Source organism: Falco biarmicus, chromosome 2, assembly GCF_023638135.1.
Source record: "Falco biarmicus isolate bFalBia1 chromosome 2, bFalBia1.pri, whole genome shotgun sequence".
In the NCBI taxonomy this organism is placed as follows: domain Eukaryota; kingdom Metazoa; phylum Chordata; class Aves; order Falconiformes; family Falconidae; genus Falco; species Falco biarmicus.
Genome location: NC_079289.1, coordinates 117,924,198 through 117,950,034, shown reverse-complemented (window position 1 = coordinate 117,950,034; position 25,837 = coordinate 117,924,198). Strand labels below are relative to the sequence as shown.

Genomic DNA, 25,837 nt, shown 5'->3' with positions numbered 1-25,837 from the left:
CTGTGAGCATGTCCTTAACTCTGCATGCCTTACACGTATATGCCTTTATTTTTTTAACTGAGTGTACTCTTTCTTGCTTGTTCAGTGAACAAAAAAGAAGATCCAGGTTCAACACTAGTAGTAAATGAAGCACTCAGACCTTAGCAGAGGCATCACAGAAGAGCTTATCTGGGTTCTGGCCTACCAATTAATCTCAAAAGCTTGTCTTTTTATATGTAAACTACAAAAGACACTACACAGCCAAGGCCACTTTCTTTTCCTTCTTTTTTTTCCTTTTAATATCCTCTGGTATTGTGCATGTTACTATACGGATTCCAGATTTTCATGAGTTACTACAAAGTTTATATTGTGGCAAAGTAACAGTTTTAGCCAAGTAAAATATCCCCTGGAACATGCGAGGCAGGAACCAGATCACAATGAACCCCACGTCCCCACGGCAGATGGGAACAGTTGGCAATCGTGGCAGCCGTGTGAGCCTCCGCTCCCCCCAGGACCCCTGCCCAGCAGGTACGCCCCCCAAATGTCCCCTTTGGAGAAATAAATGGGGAGAGGTAGTGACGAGGCCACACAGTACGAAACAAGGTCCCTACGCAGGATCCCCCGCCTTGAGCACAGTCCTCCAGGCTGGCTCGCGCCTCTCATCCGTGGAGTTTTCCTTACCAAGGATGCTGTACGTGCGCTCGGAAAGGGAAGGTTTGTTATATGCTCCTGGCTCCCAGCACCCGCCGATCCTGGGGGTGGCACGACCCTCCCCAGAGGTATCTTCACTCTTTTTGTTTTCCTTGGTGACAGCTGCAACCCAGCGGTTCGCCTCACTGCCGCCATCTCCTCACAGCCTCCTGAGCGGGGACCTCTGAAGGGGATGGCGTCGATGCCCCCAGCCCCTCACCACACACGGGGCAGGTGAGGCACAGCTTGGGCAGACACGCCAGGCCAGTGCTGGTTTGTACGCTTGGTTTGCTTTGGAAGCCCAGCCATGGAGGCCCGGCCGGCCTCAGTGGCCTGCTCCCCACTCTGGGACAGCAAAACGGCGGCTGCTGCCACCGGCGCGTCCTTCGCTGATGCCTGAGGCCTGCGCAGGGGCCTTGGAGGCCCGGTGTGTGTAGGCACATACATATATGTATACGCACATACATGCCCACGTGTTCTGTTCAGGTCAGCTGTGGGCAGGCCTCTGGTGGGCTGCACCGGGCCGTGACCCCCGGGCTGAGGCGGGCGGCAGGGCCACCCCACCGGGCATGGAGGCAACGCGGCGCCCCTGCGGGGCTGGCAGGGCGCGGGCAGCCCCCTCCCCAGCAGGAGGGAGCAGGTAAACGCACCCCCAGCCCCAGGCAAGGAAAACCGAGCCCGCGCCCTCGCAGAGCCGCCCTGTTTGCTCAGCTAATCTGGCGGACAGGAAATTGCCTGGCGATTCATATTTAAGATCGCGAAGCGGCCGCCGGCTGTCCCCTGGGGCGGCCCCGCCAGCCCCCGCTGCAGGTATCTCTGTGCGCGTCGTTGCGTGTCCCACCCCCCCCCATTCCGCCTGTCCTTCGGCCGCCCCGCTCCCCGCGGCCCCGGCCTGAGGGGAGCGAACCATTCCGCCGGCGGGGGTGCCCCACGGGGGGGCGGGCAGCGCCCCTGCGCGGGGCGGCGCTGGCTGCCGGGCGGGGGCGCCTCCAGCGGGAGGTGGCGGCGGGCGGGGGAGGGCGGGCGGCGGCGGCGGCGCTGGCAGCGGCGGCCGGGCGGTCAGCGGGATGCGCGGGGGGCAGCGGCGGCCGGAGGCGGCGGTGAGTGCGGGGCCGGGGGAAGCGCCGTCCCGCGGGGTCGGGGGTGGGGTCGGCCCTCCCGGGCCGCGCCCGGCTCCGCTCCCGGTGGCGGAGCGCTGCGGGGATGGGGAGCGGGTCCCTCCCTGACGGCGGCTCAGCCGCGCTCCGGTTTGTGGTTACTTTGAGGGGAGTTTGTGCCACCCCTCTCCCCTCGCGGTTCGGGCCCCCCCCCTTGGCAGACACAGCAAAAAGGAACGGGGCTCCCCCCGTGTCCCTATGGGCGCAAGTCGCCTCGAGCCCTTTGTCCCGGTGCCCCCCCCGCCCCGGTGCTGGCGGGCGCCGCCGCGGCCCCACCGCTGAACAAAGCCTCTGCCCGGCCCCGGCGGGGGCGTCCGCCCCGCGTGTCCGTGGGCGGGGGAGGCGGGGGTGGCCGGCGGGGCTCGCCTTGCTCCGGTTCGGGGGTCCGTCGCCAGCCATCTACCTGGTGGCGGGGGTAACGGGAGGAGGGGGCTCTTTGTCCGCCCGTTCTTTGTTAGCCCGGTGGCTTTTCAAGGCTCCCGCGGCTGGAGATGGGCTTCTGCCGGGGCTGAGCCCGGTGATGGATACCGCCTCGGCATCGCTGGAGTTGAGCGATAGGAAGCCGGTATTCCGTCGGAGTGGTTCAGTGACACGGAGGGGTTTGGGTTCGGGGACCCCTGACGGGTTGGGAGCCCGGCGGTCACCCCGCTTTCCCCCTCCCGTGCAGCCCCGGTGCGCGGCCCCGGGGGCAGCGGGGGGCGCGGGGCCGCCCCGTACCTGCTGCCCGCCGGCCAGAGGAGGCACGGGCTGGGAGCAGACCCCGCTCCTCCTGCCCCAGAGCCGCCGGAGGAATTTCCCCATGTGCAGAAGTGCAAATAGACCGGCGGCGCTTGCATAAAGGCTGGAGAGATGGGCATTCTGCTCCTGCCACCGAGCGCTGCTGCGAGCTCAAACACATGGCTTTTGTCACCAGTTCCTTCTTTCCCCCCCAAGTGCTCATCGTGTCAGCGTGTCATCTTGTCTGTGTGCCTTGACTCTGCCCCTGCCCGAGTCCTCCACGTCTGCATCGCTGGGGCAGCTGGGTGGACGTGTTGCCAGTCGGAACATGGTGAATTATTTCATCTTTGTGCTGCCTGCTCCCTCTCTTCGGGGGGACGAGGCAGGCGAGAGAGCCAGTTCTGCAAGTCCGCGTGTTGGGTGAACTCGATTTTTTCCTTTCTCTATATTCTCCTAGTTAAGGTCCCCCGGGAATAAGGTATTCAGGTGGGAAAGGGAGAGAGGTGGGAGGAGGTGAGGCATGGCAGCGGCACGCGGAATCGCGAAGGGCGAGGATGGGCTTGCTTTCCCACAGCAGAAGGAAGCAGTAGGAGAGAAAGGAGATGAAGTAATCGAGAGATGGGGAGAGTGAGTGCCCACCTTGGCTGGCAAGGTGAGCGGTGGGCTGAACGAAGAGAGTGACAGAAAGATACTTTTAGGACAGTCAAATACTAACGCCGAATCTTTTCCAGAGCTGATAGTACCATTTTTATTTGTTTTGTGCAATTCCCTTTCCACACCAGAAATTTTGACAAATGCTAAATTGACTCTTTTGTGGGTCCATGTTTTTACTGAGGGAATGGAAATCTTGGGCAGCAACCAGGACAGGAAGAACAGTAATTTTTTCCATTTTTTCCATATCAGTTACTGTCTGTGCTTATCAGATAAAATTAGCAACCAGCTCCTTGAAAGTATGCAAAGATGCCAGGTGACCCTTGTTGGGAAGGAACAAAGTCCATCATGAAAAATTTGGAGTATCCTGTTCTTAGATAGGAAGCGGAGGATGGGTGAGGTAAAGATTGCAGGTCCACCTTGGCTGAGGGTGGGGTTGGATCAGAAGGACTTGAAGGGGTTTGGATGGGAAGATCTTGTTTGTTTTCCACTTGAAGATCTAGAGAAAACCTGAAATAATGAAGGTGGGGAGGGGGAAGTGCTGGTGATCCTTTGTGAAGGAATTAATGCTATGTTTGCTGCACGTGGAGTGTATTCTCTCCATTTTCATTTGTTAAAACAAACAGTTAATTCTGATGTGTAGTAACTGCCAGTGTAGCAAACAGTGCTTCCCACTGAAATAACCAGTTACGAGGCGATGCCCTGTTTTGGGTGTTCAGGGCAGATGCGGTTCATCTAGGTTTTGGTTTAGACCAGTGGGGCACATCCAAGATGCCACAGAAATCCAGGGGCAGTTTTCCCCTCTAGAAGGTCCTCCAGAGGCTGCAGTATAGGAGTGAACTCCATAAATGTGACCAGGCTTGGTTTTTTTCTCTACTCAAATCTCACGCAGGTGGGATCAGTTTTTAAGTGAACCATTTCATTTAACTTCCTTAATTACCTTAAGTGGGGGTGTAACTGCAGGTATAGTACGTGTATCCCTCTCTTGAGGGAATGTGGTCCAGGGACTCGCTGATAAATGCTGCCCTGTATTTCTGCGGGCAGAGCCATGGCTTGGTAGCACAGCAGCCACGGCGGGCGCCACTTGAGCTGTCGCTGTCACGATGTGGTTTGCCAAGCAAGTGTGATGAGAAGCATTTAGTCTGGGGGCATGCTCACTGCCCTCAGAGCGCTGGGAAATGAAGCGCTAAAGAGCTAGCGGGGACGTTTGGAAATATGGGGCAAGCATCTCGGGAAGGAGACAAATTGAGGAGAAATGGACAAACGAAGTAAGAGAGACAGAAACTGTCAGAATAAGTGGGCGCTGGAGGGAACTGATTAACGGAAGGAAGTGACAGGCACAAAGTGGCAGTGAAAGAAATCGGCACAGAGGAAAGTGGATCGTGGGCAATGGTTGCCTGAGAGAGAGACACAATGCAATAGACAGGAAGAAAAATGGTAGAGACATCCAAGGAGACAAAAAGAAAAAAAAAAAAAGGGAGTAAATGATCTTTGAAGCTGTTCTGATTGGTTTTTCTAGCTGCTTAGATTTTCTGGGACATACCTATCTGCTGTGTATGGCAAGCTTCCATTGAATTTGTTAGGGGCATCCTAAAAGCAAGTTTATCATGTCAGGTAGGACGTAAAGGAGAAACTTTTATTTAGGATCTTTCTGCTCCTGTACAGTGAGAATTTCTGCTCCTGTACAGCATGAATTTGGGTTCATAATTGTTTCTTCACTCAACCCCGTTCCTGAAATTTTAGTTGAAGAAAGCCTGTATTTCCTGGGATTCAGGAGTGAGAATTGTATTGGTCTAGAATATTTATGTATGCTTATTACTACACCAGCTATGCTGTTTGTTTTGGGTTTTGTTAGTGTGTACAATGAGATGTATAAGCAATCACAGTCTACCAGCCACCAGCAGAGTTTTCTATTTGCCATGTCTGTGTGAATTTTTTTAAGTCTTGATTTGCAAATCTTTTGAGCATGCTCAGATTTTCAGTAGGAAAGGAGTTAATGAAATTGGGTCAGAATAATACCAGGGAGCTGGTAGTTACTGGTGTGAGATGAATCAGTCGTAGGTCAGATAACTGACTCTTAAGCTTAACTGCCAGGGAGGTACCAACGCAGAGGAGAGGAACACGACTTGAGGTTGGCTTGTCCTCTGCTGCCCTGTTTTTCTGCGTGAAGAAAGGAGTTCATTGTTTTAACAGAAATCTCTGCTAATATGTTTCTACCTGTCAGTGACTTTTTTTGTTTGAACAGAGAAGAATTAACTCTCCTTTTCACTTCAGCTTATCCCATTGAACCGGTCCAGATGAAACAGTGATCTGTGTGACTGCAAAATAAGAAGGCAGTGATATCTACTAAAATAATGCAGTTTGAGTAGGTGGTCTACTCTCTTGTCCTACCAAATGCATAGGAATACTATTAAATTCATTGAAATGTGTACTTTTAGCAGTTTTGCTTTCAGGTAAAGGTAGCTATTATGGCACAAGAGTTATAAAGCTTCAGCATTTTCACTGGCGTTTTTGTTTGGACACACTCTGCAGTCTCTTCTGTCAATGGTTTAAATCTCAGTTTGTAGCCACCAAACTATAGTATTTGCATGGTAATGGGTGTTTTCATTTTTGATGCACATTTAGAATTGTCAGTTGTCATGACCTGATTAAAATGATTACGCCTGTCTACTGGAAAGAGAATTGATTTGGCAATGCCTACAACATCAATCCTTATCAAGTAGGAGAGAATCCTGCCTATACAGTAGGACAGAATTAACTGAAAATGTCGTATTTAGGTGCAATTTTTTGGAGTAGTTGGAGGAGTTATTCCAGTAAAATAGGTGTGGTTTATGAGGGGAATAAAGTTATTTAGGGTGTTTTCTGTTGTTGCCTTGCCCTTTTTCTGCTCCTTCTCCAGTATCCAACATGATAATTTCTCAGAGGAAGAGATAAGCTGTAAGAGTGACTTCCTCTGCCGCTCCCTTTTCCACATCGGAAACCTGCAGGGTTGCGAGGGAGTGACTTAGTCAAACCTGATTCACAGATATTTGATTTTTAATTTATTTACTGCTGGTGAAGGTGCCAGGCTGGGAGCTTTGGGAACTAAACCACCCTATGCCTGTAACCAGACTTAGTGCTCGCTTGCACCGTGGGGATCAGTGTATAGCGGGACCTATATCATGAAGAGCCAGGGACTGAGCAGAGTTCAGGGCTATGCTGGTAGGAAATTAGCTGTAGCTTAAGGTCTGGTGTATTGTGTTGTGGGGGAGGAGGAGGAGGAAATGAAGAAGGATGTTGAAGGCGACCTTTAGATAACAAGCCTTGCTGAGCTGCCCAGTTTTTGGCAGAGATGTCTGTGCTCGCTCTTCAGGATGTGTCCATTTGCTGGTTGGGTACCAAATCTCCACCAAACTATGCAGGTGAATGTATTGGTTTAGTCTGACAGCAGGCTTTAAGGAGCTGGGGGCAAGATGGATTTACACTTAAGTGTTTTTGGAGGTAAACTGTAGATCCCAGTGAGTTTTACTTTCCTATCAGATTGAGGCTAACAAGACTTGCAAATCCGGGGGGTGGGAGACAGGTTTGATTTCATCAGGAGCAAGTACGCTGTCCTCAGTTTATGCAGGAAAAAAGTAAATCAACTTGGTAATGGAACAGTCAGTTCAGGCACGTAGGTGTGCTATACCATGGGAAAGTTAGACCTCCAGGCACCAAAGCCATCAGCACTCATTCACCAAGTTATGTTCAGGGTGTAAAAATTTAAGGGGCGTTCTTGTTTCCAAAACAGCGTGTGTTCTATTGGAACAGTTGAAACTGACCCTAATAATTTGAAAACCTTCTTGTTGCAGAATGAGTTAAACTCTGATGACGTTGTGTGGATGGTGGCAATGATGGGGTTTTGTCCTCACCCTCCATCACTTGGGGTTTCGTCTGTTCCCATGGGTGGCTGTGCACAGCTGTAGGAATTTCTGAAGGGAAGTGTCAAGGAGAGGGGTCAGGAGCTGCCAGGAACCACTGGTAACATTTTGTGAGAAACTGAAAATGAAGAAACAATGAACAGCAAAACAGCCTTAAAGGAGAGATGGCCAAATTTGAGAGCTTTATTTAAAATTGACTTTATTTTCAGTCAGAGAAGCACTTTAGCAGTGCCTCAGGCATTGCAACCCACTCGGTTGGCAATGTAAGAGCAAAGTGGGTGCCATAGCAGACTGCTAAAGGAAGGTGGGTATCAGCCCAGGCAGAAAGAAGGGGCGAGAAGCTATGTGCTGAGAAAACGTCACCCTAAATCTATGGACGAAATGCTGGCTAGAGCTGTTCCTGCAGCTTGGCTGAGCAGCAGCTCTGGGCTCCTATGCCAGGGCGTGCTGGTTTGGGCTGGGCTGGGTTAATTTTCTCCTCAGTGGCTGGTGCAGTGCTGTGTTTTGGATTTAGTATGAGAATAATGTTGATAACACGCTGATGTTTTAGTTGTTGCTAAGTAGTGCTTCTACTAAGTCAAGGACTTTTGAGCTTCTGAGGCCCTGCCAGTGAGCAGGCTGGAGGGGCACAAGAAACTGGGAGGGGACACAGCTGGGACAGCTGACCCCAACTGACTAAAGAGATGTTCCACACCATACGATGTCATGCTCAGCATATAGAGCTGGGGGGGGGGGATGGTTGGAGTTACAGTGTTTGTCTTCCCAAGTGTTGTGGATTAACCCCAGCTGGCAACTAAGCACCAGGCAGCCGCTTGCTCACACACACCCCCCCCGCAGTGGGATGGGGAGGAGGATGAGGGAAAAAGGTAAAACTCATGGGTTGAAAAAAGAACAATTTGATAATGGAAATAAAATGAAATGTTATAATAACAACAAAAATTGTAATAAAAAGGGGAGAGGGGGAGAGAGGAATAAAATCCAAAAGGGAAAAAAACCCCAACTAAACAAGTGATTACAATTGCTCACCGCCCACTGGGCGATGCCCAGCCAGTGCCCCAGCAGCACTGGGCAGCCCCAGCCATCTCCCCCCAGTTTATACGCTGACCATGCCATTCCATGATGGAACATCCCTTTGGCTGGTTCGGGTCAGCTGTCCTGGCTGTGTCCCCTCCTGGCTTCTTGTGTCCCCCCCCAGCCCTCTCGCTGGCAGGGAAGGCCTAGAGAAAAAGTCCTTGACTTAATATAAAAAGTTACTTAACACACTGATGTTTTGAGTTGTTGCTATCAGCATTGTTCTCAGACTAAATCCAAAACACAGTATTGTACCAGCCACTGAAAAGAAAATTAACTCTATCCCAGCCTAAACCAGAACACCGAGTCCCTGTTCCGCGTGCTGGAGCCCTGCTGTCCTGGCAATGGCTGAACGCCTGCCTGCCCATGGGAAGTGCGGAATTAATTCCTTGTTTTGTTTTGCTCACATGTGCAGCTTTTGCTTTACCTATTAAACTGTCTTTATCTCAACCCACAAATTTTCTCACTTTTACTCTCTTGATTCTCTCCCCCCTCCCACCAGGCGGGCTGAGCTGCCAGCTGGGGTTAAACCATGATACAAGGGAAAGAAGTTTTTACTGTAAAGCCACCCTGTGTTATAATATTTTAAAATTGGAATCTTTTGTTTGACTCGCCGCCTGTTTGAGTCATGAATCACTGTTTCTTTTGGTCGTTAGTGAAACAAAACTTAATTTGGCCTGGGTACTGTAGAGATGAAACATGGTTGGTAATGCTGTATACATTCACTTCAGATGACTTTATAAATCCCAGATGAAATCATTTTGCTTCATTCCAGCCAAGCCAGAGCGCAGCATGTGCTCTGTAACGAGAGTCGGCCTCTCTGGTTGTTTTATGAGGCCCTGCATAACCTTCATCTGAAAGAATATGATTTCATGAGAGCAGATAAATGTGGATTTTGAGCTGTTCATTTGCTTAGCTTATTAATGCATTAATTGTTTCTTGTTCATGCTCATAGTGGAGAGTTTTAGAAAATTCTTCCCCCCAAAATTTCAATTACTGCTAGGTGATGACCTCTCTGATTTTTCCCATCCTCTAAGAAGAGAGATGTGTAATGAGTTCTCAAACTTGAACTGAAACCATATAAATATTTAACCTTAAAGACATTTTTCCTTTCAGCTATTAGCAAACCCAGGTATTCACTAAACTGAAGATTGAATTTTCAATTACACAGAAACCCTTCCCTCTCAGCTGTTCTCGCCTTAATGCCTGTCACATTGATTAAGTGGTAGCCATCATCTTATGAGATAGTAAGGATGGCATTTTTGGTGTTCTTACCGATGATTTTAACCATATAGCAGCAATGTTAGAGACATGAGAAATCTAGTTACACTTTTTCCTTTCTTTTAAACCAACCCTTTCTTCTGTCTTTTAATTCCGAGTTGTCCATACTTCAGGTGTCTGTTCAATGATATAATTATACTTTTGTTACAGAACAGTGTGAAATGTTGAGAGCCACTAGTTTTCTGTGTCGAGTTGAACATGCCCTGAGAAGTTAAATTTTTGGTTCTTTTCTGGGGAGCTCTGGGCTTGACATGCTGTATTTTAAACAGAGATTACACAAGCAATATGCCAAGATGGCAACACAGCAGCAGTTGGAACGGGTTTTGTGTCCCAGTCCTTCCCGTTTGGGAGGCAGGCAAAGGGCAGAGAGCCAACTGGCCAAATGGGGGAACCTCTTGTTGGGGTGAGCTGCCTGTCGGCTGCAGCCCTGCCGGGGGGGTCGCAGGCATGAAGCCCCCCAGCCCCGCTCCTGGCAAGGAAGGCGCTTGGGGTGCTACGCAGGCTTTGAGTTTGGAAGATGCAAGGCAAGATGGAAGGAACTAGGGAGGGAATCTCCCCATGGGATGGAAGACCAGGTGGGGTGAAAAGGCTGGTAAATGTTCCGTGTCAACAAGATAACCTGTTGAGCATGCAACTTGGGTATAAAAGTGATCTGCTGTCCAGGCTGTTTGCCACCATCCTGTCTGAAGAGCTTCATTCGTGTGCTGCTGGAGGGGGCAGACATGGTGGCTGAGTCCCTCCGGGAGGTATGGTCTCCTTCCTCGCCCTGGTTCCTTGGCGAGCAGCACTGTTTTGGGGGGACGGTAGATTGCGTGCTCTTGGAAGAGGCTGTTGGGGTGAAGCTGGGGTGCGTGCTCTTGCGACGAGGGGGGGGAACATGTGCCTGGTGGGGTGCAAACTCTTTCTTTAGGGGTGAGAAATGACCTCTGCAGAGAGAGAAAAAGCCTTGTGAAGTGAGGCCGGGGGGATTCCTGGGGGAGCAGTGGCGAGGGATAGGGCCAGGTCCCCCGGGGAAGAGCACCTTGGGGGGACCAGGGGAGGGAGAAGCCAGAGGTCACGGTGAAGGAGCCTCCCTCCGCAGGGATTAGCAGCCAGCTCCCCTCTCCCAGGGCCATCCTCTAGGGAGAATAATGTGAAAAAGCATAGCACAAAAAGTCTGTGCAACACAGACCTGAAACATTGCGGCTGTGACGACTGCGGTTAATTAAATAGGTGGCTTGTCTCTAGACAGCCCCAGACATCTGTCTCTATTCTTCACTTGTTTTTCTGCTGCGTTTCTATTTGCTTGTCCAGAGTTAAAGCCCAGAGGACCTACAGATGGTCACCATTAATTTTGTCACTTGATGCAATTTTTTTTAAAGCTTTTTGTCGACCTTTTAGAAACAGATGTGTGTTTTAAAAAAAAAATCTTTTAATAGAGCAACTCACTAGAGCTCTTCTGTTTGGACTTAGATTTAATTTTAGTCGTTAGTGACTGGGATTTAATTTTGGCGTTTCTTTTAAGCCAAGTCTGTCTTGTAGCCATATCATTTTTTTTGTATTTTTTTTAATAAACTTTGCAGAATCTATTTGCATTCCCAGTCTGGCTTCTTTGGAACCTCAGAAATCGTTGCATGCCAAAACACTTTCTGTGTTTTGGATCACATACCTGTTTTTGCTTAGGTTTCTTCGTGATTGCAGGATGCTGGTGTTGTGTAGGCTGAAACTGGGCTCTGGGCTTTCAAAAATAAAATCTTCAGCAGAAAAGTCCAACCGTGTTAATGATTTCTTAAGGAAGCCACAGGATCGCAAACAAAACTCGGGAGCTGTGACTAGTAACTGCCTGCACAGAGTCGGGGTCACAGATGACAGCTGATTATCAAATCAAAGTATATGGACTTCTAAACCGATAAAACAACTGCAGACAGGTTTGGGTTTTTTCCGCTGTCTCCACATTGAACATGGGGTGCCCTTTCCAAATGCCTTTTAATGTATTCTTTTAACATGTTTCTTTTTGAGTCATCTCTGGAAATCTCACTGTAAAAACAGCCAGTTTTGGTCTATATTACATACTTGAAAAATGTTCTCGAAATACACCTCTTAACGTTTTTTTCATTACTTTATTTGCAGGTCAAAATTTGATTCACTCAAATTAGCGTTGTTTTAACCATCCTGAGAAGACAAATATGATGCCAAACAGAAGTAACCACTCCTCCTTCCAGAATGTTGGATCAGGTAATCAATTAATAAAAATGAAGTTTGTTTGTAAATGTACTGAGATCTTTCAGAATTTGTCATTGATTTTGGTCCTTTAATTCTCCTGACACACGGATAACAGTGCTCTGTTCTTATTCTATGTCTGACTCCATTTACCAGCCAGAACAAGGCCACAGCTGGATACGCTGCAGCCAGCCCGCCCTCCCCCATCAGTTTAATGCCTGCCTGGAATAGATATCAGTGACCCCCAGCTAAATAACTCTGGAAAGGAAGAAAAGGAATGAGGGGAAAGGGGAAAAAAAAAAAAAAAAAGAAAATGAGAGGAAAAAAAAGGGAAGAATTTCCTTCTGTATAGCTGCGGGCAGCGAATACTTTGGTAACCAGAGGAGCCTTGCGTTGTGCGCTGAAGGTTACCACGCGAGAGCTGGGGCTGACCTGGATGCAGGATGGGTTCAGGGCACGCCGTGTGCCGCAGCTCCTGGCCTCAGTCCCTATAGCTGCATGCAAAGGCAGCGGCAGCCAGCATGTGTAACGCGTCCTGTCATATTCATAAAGTCTCATCCCAAACATTACCCTAAAAATAAACAAAACAAACAAGATCTGGTTTGTGGGAAGCAGCGATGGTTGAGCTAAACATGCGCTGTCGTCCACTTGGGATTTAACCGTATGATTGCGGGCATTGTGGTGCTGGAACCAAAAATGCAGGAGAACTGGCATAAGGTATAGTAGAGAAAAGCTGAATCCGAGTGGCTGCACGAAGGTATCGTGACCTTTTCTTACTGTACTTGTTTGGATTTCAAGTACAATGAGCCCTTCATTGCTGTGGTGAACAGGCCTGAAAGTTTCCATGAGCTAACTTGTTTTTTGGCAAAAGCATCCAGTCTTTGTAGGATTAGATGTGCCCTACTGGTGTTGCAAGGGAGTTATAAACAATTATTAGTGTCCCATTAATGTGTCTGCTAAGCTATTAATGTAGGAGCCAGTGGAATTTATGCAAAAACACTTGAACTTCTGCTGTGTTCGAGTCGAGGTTTGGACAGTACAATTTTGATGCAAGATTGGCTTTCAATTTTAAAAGAGATTTGGAAGGAGGAAAGAGAGAGATGATGGAAATTAGGTTCTGTTTCACAATGGAAGGCTAAGTATAGAAGGCATATGCATCGTGCTTTATATCTGTGCTCTTCAATAACTTTTACATCTTGTTCTTCCTCATAACGCCGCTAATATGATAAAAGCTTGATCATTTTCAGATGCTTTTGTCTTGTCCTGACAAGAGTTCTGTTGAACATGGGTCACGTTCCTCCTTTTTTTCAATTGAATTTCATCATTACTGTTGATCAAAAGTTGTGAAAACAGCTAAGAAATGTCAAGTAAAATGTCGAATTGTAAGAAATTGCAGTTTCACTGCTCACAGCGGTGATGGTCTGATGGAGAGCTCTGTGAACTTACTGGTTCAAAGGCAACTTAGATAGTTGTATCATTGTAACAAATGTGTTAAAATTACAGCAAATAAAATCACAGTCAGCATAAAAATATTAAATTCTGTGTAGTAGTAAACCTGAGGCTTGGTTTTAAAGCTGAAAGTTAATGTCTTTGGCCACTACCAGAGCTTGTAATTAGCACACGCTTAGCCAGGTCCACTTTGCTCAAGAAGGTGTTTGATTTTTATTCCCCCCACCCCACGATGCTGATTCCTTTTATCTTCAGCCTATTCAATTCCATTATTAATGATGGTTACCTTTTGTTCTTCAGCTTATGGGTTTATTCCTTAAGAATTGAGGAGACCGTGTTACGCACTCAGACTTGGCACAGCTTGCCTAGAGGAAGCCTGGGCAACAGAGGCCTATTGAATGATGCCCTGGACAGTAATGAATTCCAGGTTTTTTTGCCTTGTTAGCGAGGAAGGTCCCAGAAGCAAGGACCCACTCAAAGAATGCATTGCCACCTTCACTAGATATCTGAACCTAGCTACCCTTGGTGAAACCAGATCATATCAGCTCTGATGGGGGCAGGAATCCAAGTTTTGTGTCTAGGTTCAGATAATTATCTGAAGTGGTACTTGGAAGAGGATTAAAGTGTTGCCTCTGAGGATTTTAAAGGCACTTTATGCATTTAGAAGTTAGGTTTTCCTGCTGAGTGACAAGCTGAAATCAGGTTTCTCATGAGGTGGCTGAAGTCACAGGTGAAATGTGTCTGAGCCAAGAGTAAATCCCAGACTTGACCCTTATTTTCAGAAGCAATACTCACTGGCACTGCAGGAACAGACACCACAGACTGTGTTGTAAGTTCGAGGCACAGCCTAACATCCCAAGAACTGCTGTAAATGTTAATGGTGCCATTTCTACGTCAGCTGAGGTCTAAGTGGAAGCCTGCTGGGGGTCCTGTTTATCTCCTGCAGTGACTGACACTGTCAGGAGCTGAATTTCTTTCTTTGCTTTTGGCAAAGTGGGGCTCAGAACTGCAGGCTGGAGCTTGACACATCGTTGACACATGGCTGAACACAGCAAAGGCTTTTTTGGTTGGTGTCCTCTTCCAGAATATAAATTGCAATTCTTAACAAGCATTAGGACCTGGAACCTTAAACTGCTCTCAGTGTTTTTAATGGTCATGTGTTTTTGTTGTTGTTTTGAATGAAGTCGTGGAGCTCAGCATTACACTTCCTTAAGGCTATCTTTAAACTGAAGTGGGCTCTTCGCAGATGTAGGTACAGCTTTGTATGTTAACAGATTGAGCTGAAACCTTGAAAAACAGACCTCGGTTTTGTACTTTTCCATGAAGCTTTGCACGGCAATCCACAGAGTAAGCAGAAAGGTGACAAAACGCCTACTGAGCTTTGAGGTGAGCTCATCAGTGTATTGGGGCTCGGATGCGCTAGCTGCGCAGGCTAAAAGAAGAGGTAATCCAGAGCAGTATCTTATGTTCTGTATCCCGAGCCCTGGGAGACCTGCGTTCAGTTCTGTACCCTGCTGTCTGCTTTGTGTTTTCTCCCTGCATCTCAGTTCCTCAGCTGTAAAACAGCAGGACTGTAATGCTTCCTCACTTCATGGGCAACTGAGGAGGCTCAGGATTATAAAGGCTGAGCCACAGGCTCCTGCAGTGGATAGAGCACCAAAGAAAGAGTCTAGCATCTTTCCAACTGTGTTGCTGATTTGTGGTATGAGTTTGGTGATGTCGCTCTACCCCTTCTTTTGTAGTCTCCCTCTTCTGCAAAAACAGAGATGGGAAAGTTGTGCATCCCCTGCTTTACTTAATGGTCTGAGACACATTTATTACAGGCGCAGTAATTATTACAAAAAGTGTTCTTTTCAAGTTAATGTGCAGGCATGCACATACAAGAGGCTACTTACTTGCTAAAATTTTTTTTTTCTTGTTTTCTCTTCCTTACAGATTCCAGTAAGATTATGGCAGAGTATAGCCACACACAAAACCAGATGGAATTACAAAATACTAGTTTGGGAAAGGGTTCTGTGGCGAATTCCCTTGAAAATGGTCTCCAGGATATTATGGAAAACCTCAACCCAAAGAAATATTCATCAAGTCTGAAATTTAAAACAAACGGGGACTATGCTGGCTCTTATTTAACCCTTTCACAACCTGTGCCGGTTAAACCTAATCCTTCCTCCGGTGTTAAAAATACACACTCTATCACTAAAATTCAAGGGGGGAAGCAGTTCCCCTGTGAAAGCCCGTACCTTCCAGATAAAAGCATCTCTGTAAAGCATTTGGGTTCCGTATCGGGCACGTCTTCATCCCTCAGCGGGTACAGTTTAGGAAGGACAGACTTTGATATTCATGCCAGCAGAGAAAATGAAAAATCCCTTGGACACATGGATAAGTTTCACTACTCAAAGTACAGTCAGAAAAACAAATCGTACGACAACGTCTACTTCCCAGGAATGCTGGAGACGAAGAAGATCTCGGGCTCTCTTCTGACCATGTGGAATGGAAGCTCGGGGAATGAGCTGATGCTTTCACCTGGTAGCAATTCAGGGGCAGCCAGCATGCCTTCTAGCCCAAAGCAAGGCAGGAGGATGAATGTTGACAGTCTGGCCCTTCACATGAAACCAGTTAAGCACAGGGATGTGATGATGGAGACTCTGGGTTCACGGCCTAGGAAATACTCTGGTGGATCTCTAAGTCATATGGGAATGTACAGTCGTTCCCTACCCAGACTTTATAAATCAACAGAAAGCCAGCTGGTGCCATTAAGTTTGCCCCCCAGAAGTTCTCTGGGTAACACTAAAAGGAAAAAACTTGGAGAAAAAGATCTACCTCAGAATGCTTTAGATGCTGATAATTATCTGAATTTTTCTTCTTGCAGCTCAGGGGTTTCACCACATGCAAACTCTGTCTCTGGGAATAATCCTTATGTCAGTTCAACTCTTAGTGTTCCTGCAAGCCCCCGAATTGCTAAAAAAATGCTTTTGGCACCTTCTTCCCCATATCTTTCTGATGATTTTGATAGACTTGGACTCTCAGGAACAAGTCCCAGTAGTTCTTTCTCCCCAGTGGATTTTGACAGGTCGTTCTCTGTCCGAAGAAACCTTTCCACCAGTTCCGTGGAACTTGACGACCCAGATCTGGAAAGTTACAGACAGACACCGAACTCACTGCAAACATCCATGCAAGAGCGGAAGAACAGCATCAGCTCTATTTCGGGAAGAGAAGACCTCATGGACTATCACAGAAGGCAGAGGGAAGAGCGGCTTCGGGAGCAGGAGATGGAACGGCTGGTAATTTTTTCTCTTCCTCTTCCTTTTTTGTGGCAGTTAGCGTGTGCAGAATGTCCATCCCAGATCTAGCCATCAGGAGGGTACAGCAAAGCATAAGCTGCCATGGTTTGAAATTCAAGTGTTGCCTGCTTCACATGCCTTGTTTATTATTGCACTCTATGAAGCTAATGCTTAAATAGCGTGCTGCTGGAACAGCTCGGACGGGCGGTACGATGCAGCCATCTTAAAAACATGTTGGAACCCACGTAAATTGCGTTCAGTCATCCTGCGGGCTCTTAAAATGTCTTATGTACGTAAAACCCACAAATTACACTGCAGGGATCCAGCGCTTTTTTGTTCTAGATGATGGCACTGTTTTGTGGTAAGCGGGTAAAAAAAAAATGGCTCTGCTATAAGCCACTCAGCTGTGCGTGCTGTGGAGTCAGGTATACATTGGTGTGGGTTCAACATCCATCGTCAGAGCTTTCTCTGCTGAATTGTGGTTTTTCCTTTTGAGTATTTTCATTAAAATATAGCCTTCCTTGTTCTCCCCCTCTTGAAATGGAGAGTAGCAGAGAGGGGCAGAGTTTCTCTCTCTGTCTCAAGTCAACATAAAGCAGTACATACTGCTTCAGCTTGGGATTCAGCTTGGTAGTAAAATGTAATTTACGTATTATTGAAACAACTTTTGGGTAGGAAAAAAAAAACAAAAAAAAGGTCTTCAGAACACAGAGATGGTGGAAACAGTTTCTTATTGAAACTGTCTCTGAAAGGATGCCTAATACTTCTTTGAAAAAAGTTTTATTGGTCTCTACAAGAGTCACCGACCCTATTAAGATACATTCATACTGTACTGATTTTTATCATCCACATAGAAACGGAGATTGTTAGATGGGCCAATTTGTATTACCAAGTCTTAGATTTGAGGCATTAACTTTACATTTTTGTGCTTGAATTCAGATCTTTATGGATTTGAGGAAAATGGACACAGGATACTCTTCAACCTGTCTAGTGTGCGCACAGACGGCGAGCCTGCAGGGGGGTTCTCTTCCTGGGCAGGCTGGGGGGAAAAGCTGTGGCGACGTGGGATGCAGGAGCAGCAGGGGTGGCAGGACAAGCGGGATGCGGGAGTAGGGGCTGCCCATGAGGGACCACTAGCAATGGCCCGGTGCCTGTGCAGGGCCGCCACTGCCGTTCCAAGCTGCACCTGTGAGCAGGTTGAGCTGAAGGATTGTAACCTGTCCAGGTGTCTCCCTCCCATCTCACCTATGTCCTTGACACCAGCTGGTGAGGAACCTGTTGGAGCTGCCTTTTCATCCCTAATGCACACAGTGCTGTGGTCTGTAAGGTACACACTGTTGGTTTGCAAGATGTGAAAATATTAATCTTGGCCTGCTTAGAGCCAGGGCTGTAGAATTGAGGTGTCTCTGCCCCCTCTTGCCCCCTTTGCCCCCTGATAGCTCTGCCAGCTCCCCTTGAAGCTGCGGTTTCTGGGGAGCAGGGGCCGGGCTCCCGGGGGCGAGGAGGGCCAGCGGCGAGTGGAGATGACTGGTGGCTTAGGAAGGGTTGTTACACGTGGGCACGTAGAAGTGGGAAGCATCAGCAGAAATGCTGGTGGGTTGTTTCTCTCTCCTCTTGCTGCCTTCTCCCTGCCGTGCCACCACTCCTTTTGGAAATCACTCTTCTTCCTAGGCCTGGGGTTTTGTGTGTGCAAAGTGGTGTTTGCTTCCAATCAAAGGGTTTTCCTGACAGGCATGCTGGTAAACCTGAGATAATTGGTCAGAAAAGACAACATGATAAAGCATATTTGTGTTTTAAAAAGAACAGTTCGTTTTGTTTTGTTTTTTTTTCTTTTTTTCTTTTCCCTTTGTGAGGGATGGAAGATACAGGGTTGTTTTCAGTATGCGATAATGCTAAAAACTGTTCTGGTTTTATTATTGAAGGTAATGACTTCTGTTTCCTCAAGCCCAAACTATTTCTTTTTTTGCTGGACAAGTACTTGCTTCGAGTCCTGATTCTTTACAAAGAGAATTGGCCTACTGCTTTTCCAAGCATGTTAAAAGTTTTTGCAAAAAGATGATGCTTTGTGTGTTGCATGTAATTTGAAAGTGAAGGAACTGCCTCCTTGAGTTCATCTTCTGTTCGGGACCCTGCTCAGTATTTTTTATCTCCTTGTTAGAGCTATCTGGTGGAAGAGGACAGTATCGAGAGTGCCTCCTTCCAGTGGTTTGAAAGTCTGAAAAATGCCATAAACAGGTTTTTGGATCTCTCAGAAGAAGGAATAAATTTTATAGGAAAAATTAAAAATCCACACATTTTCTTTTTTTAAAAAATTCCAAAACCCACACATCAGCTGTTTGCATATTAGGACCTGTCCTGTTATGGTTTGGTTTTGGTTTTGTCCTGTGTCAGTCTAGCCATGGGTCTGTCCAAAGAGGGCGTTTGTATATCCAGCCTGAGCTTCCAAAGAGCAGCTCCGTCTGACCTTGTGTACTGGGGGATGGACGCAGGTTAGAGATCCAGCTCTGCTCAGCGTCCTCTTTCTGGGGTTGGGGGGGAGGTGTGAGTAAAAAACCCCAACTAATCAAGCACCCGGAGGTAGCAAAACTGTGTGCTTTCGGTTTTCGGTGCTGAGTAAAAAGTTCAGATTGAGTAGCTGGTAGGTAAGTGGCAGGGAAAACATGCCTCTGTGCTCAAGGGTCAGACTCTTCCATGCTGTGTTTTTGAAGCAAGGTAGGCAGAAAAAACAGGGGGACTACTCGCAGAACTTCATCAGATACGTAAGCCTCCTTCTTAAAGAATTAGACTGCTCTATGGCCCAGATACGAAGCAGAAAATACCTTTTTTTGCACTGGCACAGAGCGGTTTGGGGTGTTGTGTTTGATAGCTGCTGTTCACATCTGGCTTATTTTTTTAGTAAAATGTATGCACGCATTGTAATCTGATCTAGTATCTGCCCTTGGTCTCCTCTATTTACTTTCACTTTTTTCCTTTTTCTTTTCTGTATGAATTATTCTATGAGTTTTACTTGTGCTTAGTTTGCTTTTTAAGTGGCAGAAGCTCTTCTGGAAATTTGCATTTTGAGCTGCTGCCACAGCCTGTGTGTGAAACCAAATGATCTGCTCTCATTGCCTGCAGAAATAAACAACGAATTTATTTATTTTTTTTTATGGTACAAATAATGAAAATATGTATTGCAGGGTTTTATTTGGAATATCGAATGTCTGAGTTTTAATTCGTTCCTGTGCACCAAGCAGAAAAGACAAGTATGTACTTGCGTAGGATTTGGTGTTTCTCCCACTCTCTTTAGCTTCGCCTTTTAGGGCTGGGTTCACCCGAGAGCTGGCGGCTGGTGCCAATTCTGTCTTGCCAGCCTGTCCCTCTGTGACTCGAGGAGCGGGAGGACCTGGAGTTCTGGTTTCTGCCATCCCGGGGCTGGTGGCACTACACAAGGTTGCTCCTGGAGCTTGCAGGGGGCTGGGGGGTCTCAATCTGCTTCTGCTTCCTCTCCAGCCCAGCTAACCAGACATTGCGTCTGGCTGTGGGGATGTTTATACAAGCTTTGCACAAGTAGAAGTCAACTCAGATTTAAGTATTGCTAAAGCTAGCCCAGGAGTCTGATAAGGAAAAAAATTATCACTGTGATCTAAGAATATTCAGTGAGATTCAGTTAGCTATTGAATCTTTGGGGTTTTTTTAAAGAAAAAAATCTCACTTTTTTTTTAAACTTTTTTTTTTTTCCCCCTATCTGAGATAAAAGCTGAACTGTGATAGCCACTGGAACTCAAAGGCAGTCTTCCTCTTCAGCCTGTGAGGAGGTCAGTGGTGGAACAGCACAGGCAACATAGTCAGATAGGTATCAAGGCCATATGTTTTATTTGATACCTGCTCAGTTGAATAGCACTGAACTTGATTTTTCTACTGCTGCTTTTTAGGCAGTACAATGTATTTCCTCTAGATGGTGGTAGGTACTTAAAAATTAGATACGCAGGATCTGCTCCATACCTTCCGTAGTTCGGCTCTGTATGGATCTGTAAGTATATGCTTGTTAATGAAGTTTTACTAGCTGCAGGAGGTGTGCTGGGAGAGATTTCAGTTTATATGACCAATGCCTGAATGAGCAATAGTGAAATTTAAGGAGCTTATTCCATAGTCCACTTTCTTACAGTCAGAAGAGCGCTGAATTTCATTAAGTTTGTTCAGCAAGTAGGAAATAATACAGAATATCCCTGTGTCCAGTTTGCATTGATACATTACAATTTAGTAAGATGTGTTCACGAGTGAAAAATTAAATGAAAATATTTTGAAATTTTCAAGGTTAATTTCAAATTTAAAATTATGGTTAATAGAGCTTATCTCCCGTACAGCTTGGAAAAACCTCATATACACATTTTATAAATTTATATGGGCTCTGTGTCTTTTTATAGAACCTTTAAACATAAAGTAACCAAGCTGCAAGTGACTTACCTTTTGCAGGAGCTCCAGCCAAGTAGACAAAGTCTAGATCAAGGGCATTTTCCCCACAACTAGTAACTGACAGTCTCTGTAGTGTTACAGAATAGCTTCTTAACATCAGTTTAGTTTAGGAAATGAGCAAGTGCCGTATAATAGGATAAAAACCACCACAGAATATAACTGATACTGAGGACTCAGTGAATTTTCAGGAACGTTCCATTTTAATTGTGTTCCAAAACATTTATGTAGGGTCTTTCATAATCCAAAGTGTGGATTTACATTATTTAATTTTTGAAGCTATACGTTTTATGCCGATGAACAGTATGGGCCAGGAAGAAATCGATTTGAGGAGACCTGTTCTCATTTACAGAGATCAAGTACTGTGCTGGAGCTCTAATCTTCAAGCTCCTGCTCTCAGGATGATTTGAAAAGCAGTGTCTGCATAGGTGCTGTAGGGGCAAAAGGGCACTGGTATGAACAGCCCTGTTGTTTTGGAAGCTGACAGCTTTTACTCAGGAGCCAAGCATGTGCCTGCAGATACAGGAACTAATTCTGCAGAAAGTAGTCTGCTCCGTTCCTCCCTGGAGGCTGGCTCTGCTCCGTGCCACCAAGCTCTTCTGCTTTTACCAGTCTGTTTCTTCAGTGGCGGTACTGGGAAGGTGAGGACGAGGCGTGCCAGCCTGGTCCCTGCCCCTGGTCCTCCGCTCCCAGCCGAGGTGGTCTCTGCAGGTGCCCCTGCTGTGCAGGGCTGCCTGCGCATCGCCCGGGAGGGACAGGCGTGAAATACGGGTGCTTTTCCTGAATTATGTGCTGCTGGCAGGAACCTCAGAGCCAAAAGACGTTAGTCTTAACCATAGCAAAACAAGGACTGAAAATGAGAAAATAAATGAAGCTGGAGTGGGAAACTGGTGCGAAGTGGAGGAAAGGGGAAGAACGGTTGGCGAGCTGTGCTCAGACCGGGTTAAAGTCCAGCTTTGAAATCAACTTCGCAGTATCTGACAGGTGTGAAATCACCAGCTCCTTAGAAATGCAGGAAGGAAAGAGAAACCTTTTTCCTGCCTTTTGTCTGTGGCGTACTGAATGTATTTGTAAGAAAGTAAGTTTGGGGAGTTTCTGCTGCTCTCTTCCCCATTCTCTCTTTCCCCACCATCCTTTTTGACTAGCTGCTGCTCCAAGCTTTGCTGTGGAGCTGGCTGTTTGCCTGCCCATGAGGTTTTTAGAGAGCAACGGTAAAAAAAGGGCTGTTCTTTGGTAGCTGAGAAGAGCAACAGCCTTTTTTTCAGGCAAAGGGAGCCCTGGCTGCACAGGCTAGCCATAATTATAATTAGCGTTGGTCACAAAGGATAGACTGCACATGTATTTTTAATGAAATCTAGGGTTATCCAATTGCCAATGGCACTTAGCTAAAAAGCTTCCTGCTTGCCACAGCTGATTAACCAAGCGTTGCCTTGATAATCTAGGTAGAGCATCACCTCTACGCATTTGTAAAATTGATAAACATGATATGCAGCAGATGAACAAATCCAGGAATCACTGACATGGTTGCTGTTGAAGAAGTGGGAGGCGTTTATCTCTGCTATTTTGGGATATTCTTCTTGACAGTGTGCTAGGGATGTCTCTTAATGTCATTGTAAATCAGTAACAGAGGAAGGTTATTATCCCCTTATCCCACCCTTCTTCAGCACTTAAGTTTGCAGCCATCCATAGGTGGTGTGTGGCTTTGTCAAAGCCAGGAGTGGTGAAACTGCTCAGGCAGAAAGTGCACGAGAGCTCTGTGTACCCTTTTCACAGCAGGTAAGTGATCCACAGAAACCACACGATATCTTAATCTGTTGGAAAGGACATTTTATGGGGAAATACACTGAAAGACTCCCAAGGCTTGATTCCTCCTCCCTCCCACCAGAGCCAATTTTAAATAAATTTCCTTCTTCTGACATACCTTTTTTTCCCCCTCTGTTGTGATCAGCGTCACAAATAACTTCGGTGATATTTCTTGCAAAATGATTGACTGGATTTTCCATGTGCTGCTTTTCATTGGAGGGGTGCTTTCCTCGCTCGCTGCTTGACTCAGAAATTTATGCTGGAAACAGTTAAATGCAGGTGTGCTGGAGCTGGAATGAGTTGGCTGAGAGGAAATGATGAGAATAGAGCGTATAAAATAACCCCAGAGCTTCCTGTCCGTAAGCCTCCCGGCAACGTCAAAATAGAAGTGAGAGATATCAGTATTTCTGTAATGTGTGTGGAAGTTCATCAGGAATTTTTTGAAGACTGGCAGAGTTTTCCTGCAAATTTTAAGCTTTTCTGAGCATCTGAGACGTGAGGGGGGAAAAGAATCCTGGTTTTTTGGTGGTTGGTTTTTTTTTTTTTCCTGACTGCTCAGCAAAGGGCAGGTTTGCATGAGAGCCCCTTACCTGCACGCTTAGGCTGGGATGAGCAGCAGCTGTGCTTTGAAATTGGCCATTTCCTATTGTTATTGTTATTATTACAGGGATGGAGGGTTGGCGTTGGGTAACCTGATAGAGGCTGTTGGTGCAGGGAAGGATGGGACCTCGTCTCCTGCTGCCGTGTTTCCCAACTATAACCGTTCCGACGGCTGTATGAAAGGGCCAGGCCCAGTGCCGTCACACCAGGAGAGCTGCATAATTACCGGCGATCCCAGCCAGCACTTGCACAGCGCTTTAGGAATTGGGTTGCGTGGCCAAAAGCCTTAGTAAGAGGGAGGATAGCGGCGTTGGAGGGGTAAGGGAGCAGCCTTAGGGTCTGGCAGTGGTTGCCTGGAGGGAAGAAGGCTTTGGGGAGTTATAATTATGTCATTCGTTTGGGGTTGAAGGATGTCTGCTGGACCCATTTTGGGGAAAATACAAGCTTGCGATTGCCGCCCCACAGCTACCCCAGGCTCCGTTATCTCAGCGGCTTGTCTCTGCCGGTGCTGTTACAGGAGGCTTCCGGGGGAACCTGCAGTGGGAACCTGAGAAGAAGCTAGCTTGAAGGCAAAATTTCTGTCTCGTGGCATGCTCTGGGTTGGGTAGTCCTTGGAAACGGGTGGGTTCAGACGGGTTCTCCAGCTCAGAAATTGCAGCTCTTAACTGCAGCTGATGCGGGGTGATGTGGACGTGTAGCGCAGACAACCAGCTAACCTCTTGGTAGCTGTACAACAGGCTAGGTGTTTGTAAACCGGTGTTAAATGTTCAGAGAACTCCAGCGGCTTGCTGCAGCGAGAAGGCAGGCAATGCATGGTCTGAACTGCTTTGCTTGATCCTTGTTATCGCTTGCTGTTGGGCACAGGCAGTGTTAGGACTGTCAGAAATAGCTGCTTTGCAAATCCTGTTTGCAAATGTAATGCCAGCTAGAACTTGGAAAGCGAGTAGGTCTGCAGTGGTTCCTGGGGAAGGAGGCTGAGGATTTTGGGGTTTTGGCTTTCTTTTTAAATCCTACTAAAAATAATAAGGATTTCCTAGAAATCACAAATGAGATCGTAGTGCAGGTATTGATGCCAAGCATGGAACTCTCACAGTGCTCTTTTTTCCAGCAGAATTTTCAATAGGGTTATGGTAAGCAATTTATTATTTACATTATTTTTCTTCATTAGGAAAAGAAACATGAAATTACATAAATGCATTACCTCTTAAAAATGAAAAGGTAAAAAAGTCTTGTCTGAAGTAGAAGTTACAGGAAGTTATGCGTACAGTCAAATAAAACAAATACAGCTTCCTAATACTTTATAAAAAGTATCATGGAGATCTAGAAATCCTTTGGAAATTAGATGTTTATAGCAACTTGAAGCACATCAGGTCAAACTGGCACAGCTAGTCAGATGCTCAAGGTTGAAATGTTAGTATGAATCTGTAAGAAATTTGAGTTAGCTGGTAAATAAAGATTTCCCCCATTTCTGTGTGTTTGACATCTGTTGTATTTTAGATGAGATGCCTCATTTTCCTGTTAATGTTCCTAAAACTGTGTGTTTCAAAATGCGGATTAATTCTCTCCCCAAAAGGGAATGAAAGTTAACAAAATAGAAAATGCAAATAAGTCAGGAATGAGTGAGTTCATGGAAAATCTGTGCGATGTTTTGCAGCTTGGTAGGAGTATGGTGTAAGTGTTAAGTGGCACAATTAGTGATTTATACAGTGAGCTCACTGGATATGTGTATATACAAATGGGGTATGGTTACAACAACCTGAATAAACAATATTAAAATTTTCTACATTGGAAAGATAAGGAAGCTTAGGACATCTTACTTGTAAGTAGTTATTCGTTACTGTGAAATGTACTTTTAATTTTTTAAGTTCTTCTTCCGTGTTAACTTTGATTCTTCATCTTGTACTGTAATTTCTTTATGTGTATCTGTTTATTATCTCTTAAGTGCTAGAGATATACATGGAACTGGAGGACATCAATCCCTCACTTAAAAAAAAAAAACCAAACAAACAAACAAAAAAAACCCCAAGCAGCAAACATTTTTAAACTTCATCTTTACTTTAGCTCACATGTGACACTTAGTGCTATTATCTTTTTTTAAACTAGGAACGGCAGCGGTTGGAGACAATCCTCAATCTGTGTGCAGAATACTCCAAATCTGACAGTGACCCCGCTGCAGCTACAACCGTTGCTGATGTTCAGAAAATTAACAAAGAACTCGAAAAACTTCAGCTCTCTGACGAGGATTCGGTGTTTGAGGACTCCCAGATGAATCTGGAAACAAGGTTCAGAAGCCACTTGAAATCTTCTGCAAGTGATTCGGATTTCTCGGAGCTGAGCAGCCACAGCCGCGGCACTGCCGCTTTCCTCCCCTCTAGAGGGTTAAGAGCCGACGAGCACTTCAATGAGAGCACGAAGCCTCCACCTTTCTCTGCTCCTGGCTTCCTGAAGGATGCCACCGAATCATCCTACCTAAGCATCACACCAAAGGTAATGCTGTCCAACCTGGATTGCTTGAAATCCTTCTCTAGGAGTCTGCTGTCCCGGCAGGGGCCGCAGCTAGGATGGCTGGGGTGTGAGAATTCATCTCGGAGCTCATACAGCTTAGCCA

General features: G+C 46.5%; 1 protein-coding gene across 5 annotated transcripts in view; it reads left to right on the top strand.

Moving 5' to 3' along the window:
* PHLDB2 (pleckstrin homology like domain family B member 2) overlaps nt 1-25,837 on the top strand; it is a 126,336-nt gene that overhangs the window by 54,368 nt on the left and 46,131 nt on the right. For 3 of the 5 annotated variants that reach the window (XM_056328215.1, XM_056328216.1, XM_056328212.1), the window contains exons 1-4: nt 1,673-1,769; nt 11,555-11,659; nt 15,029-16,374; nt 25,333-25,716. In XM_056328215.1, the coding sequence (XP_056184190.1) occupies nt 11,611-11,659; nt 15,029-16,374; nt 25,333-25,716 (1,779 nt within the window). In that variant the 5' untranslated portion in view covers nt 1,673-1,769; nt 11,555-11,610. Of the gene's footprint in view, nt 1-1,458; nt 1,480-1,672; nt 1,770-11,554; nt 11,660-15,028; nt 16,375-25,332; nt 25,717-25,837 lie in introns of those variants that run through there. The other 2 variants (XM_056328214.1, XM_056328213.1) reach the window with 2 other exon arrangements.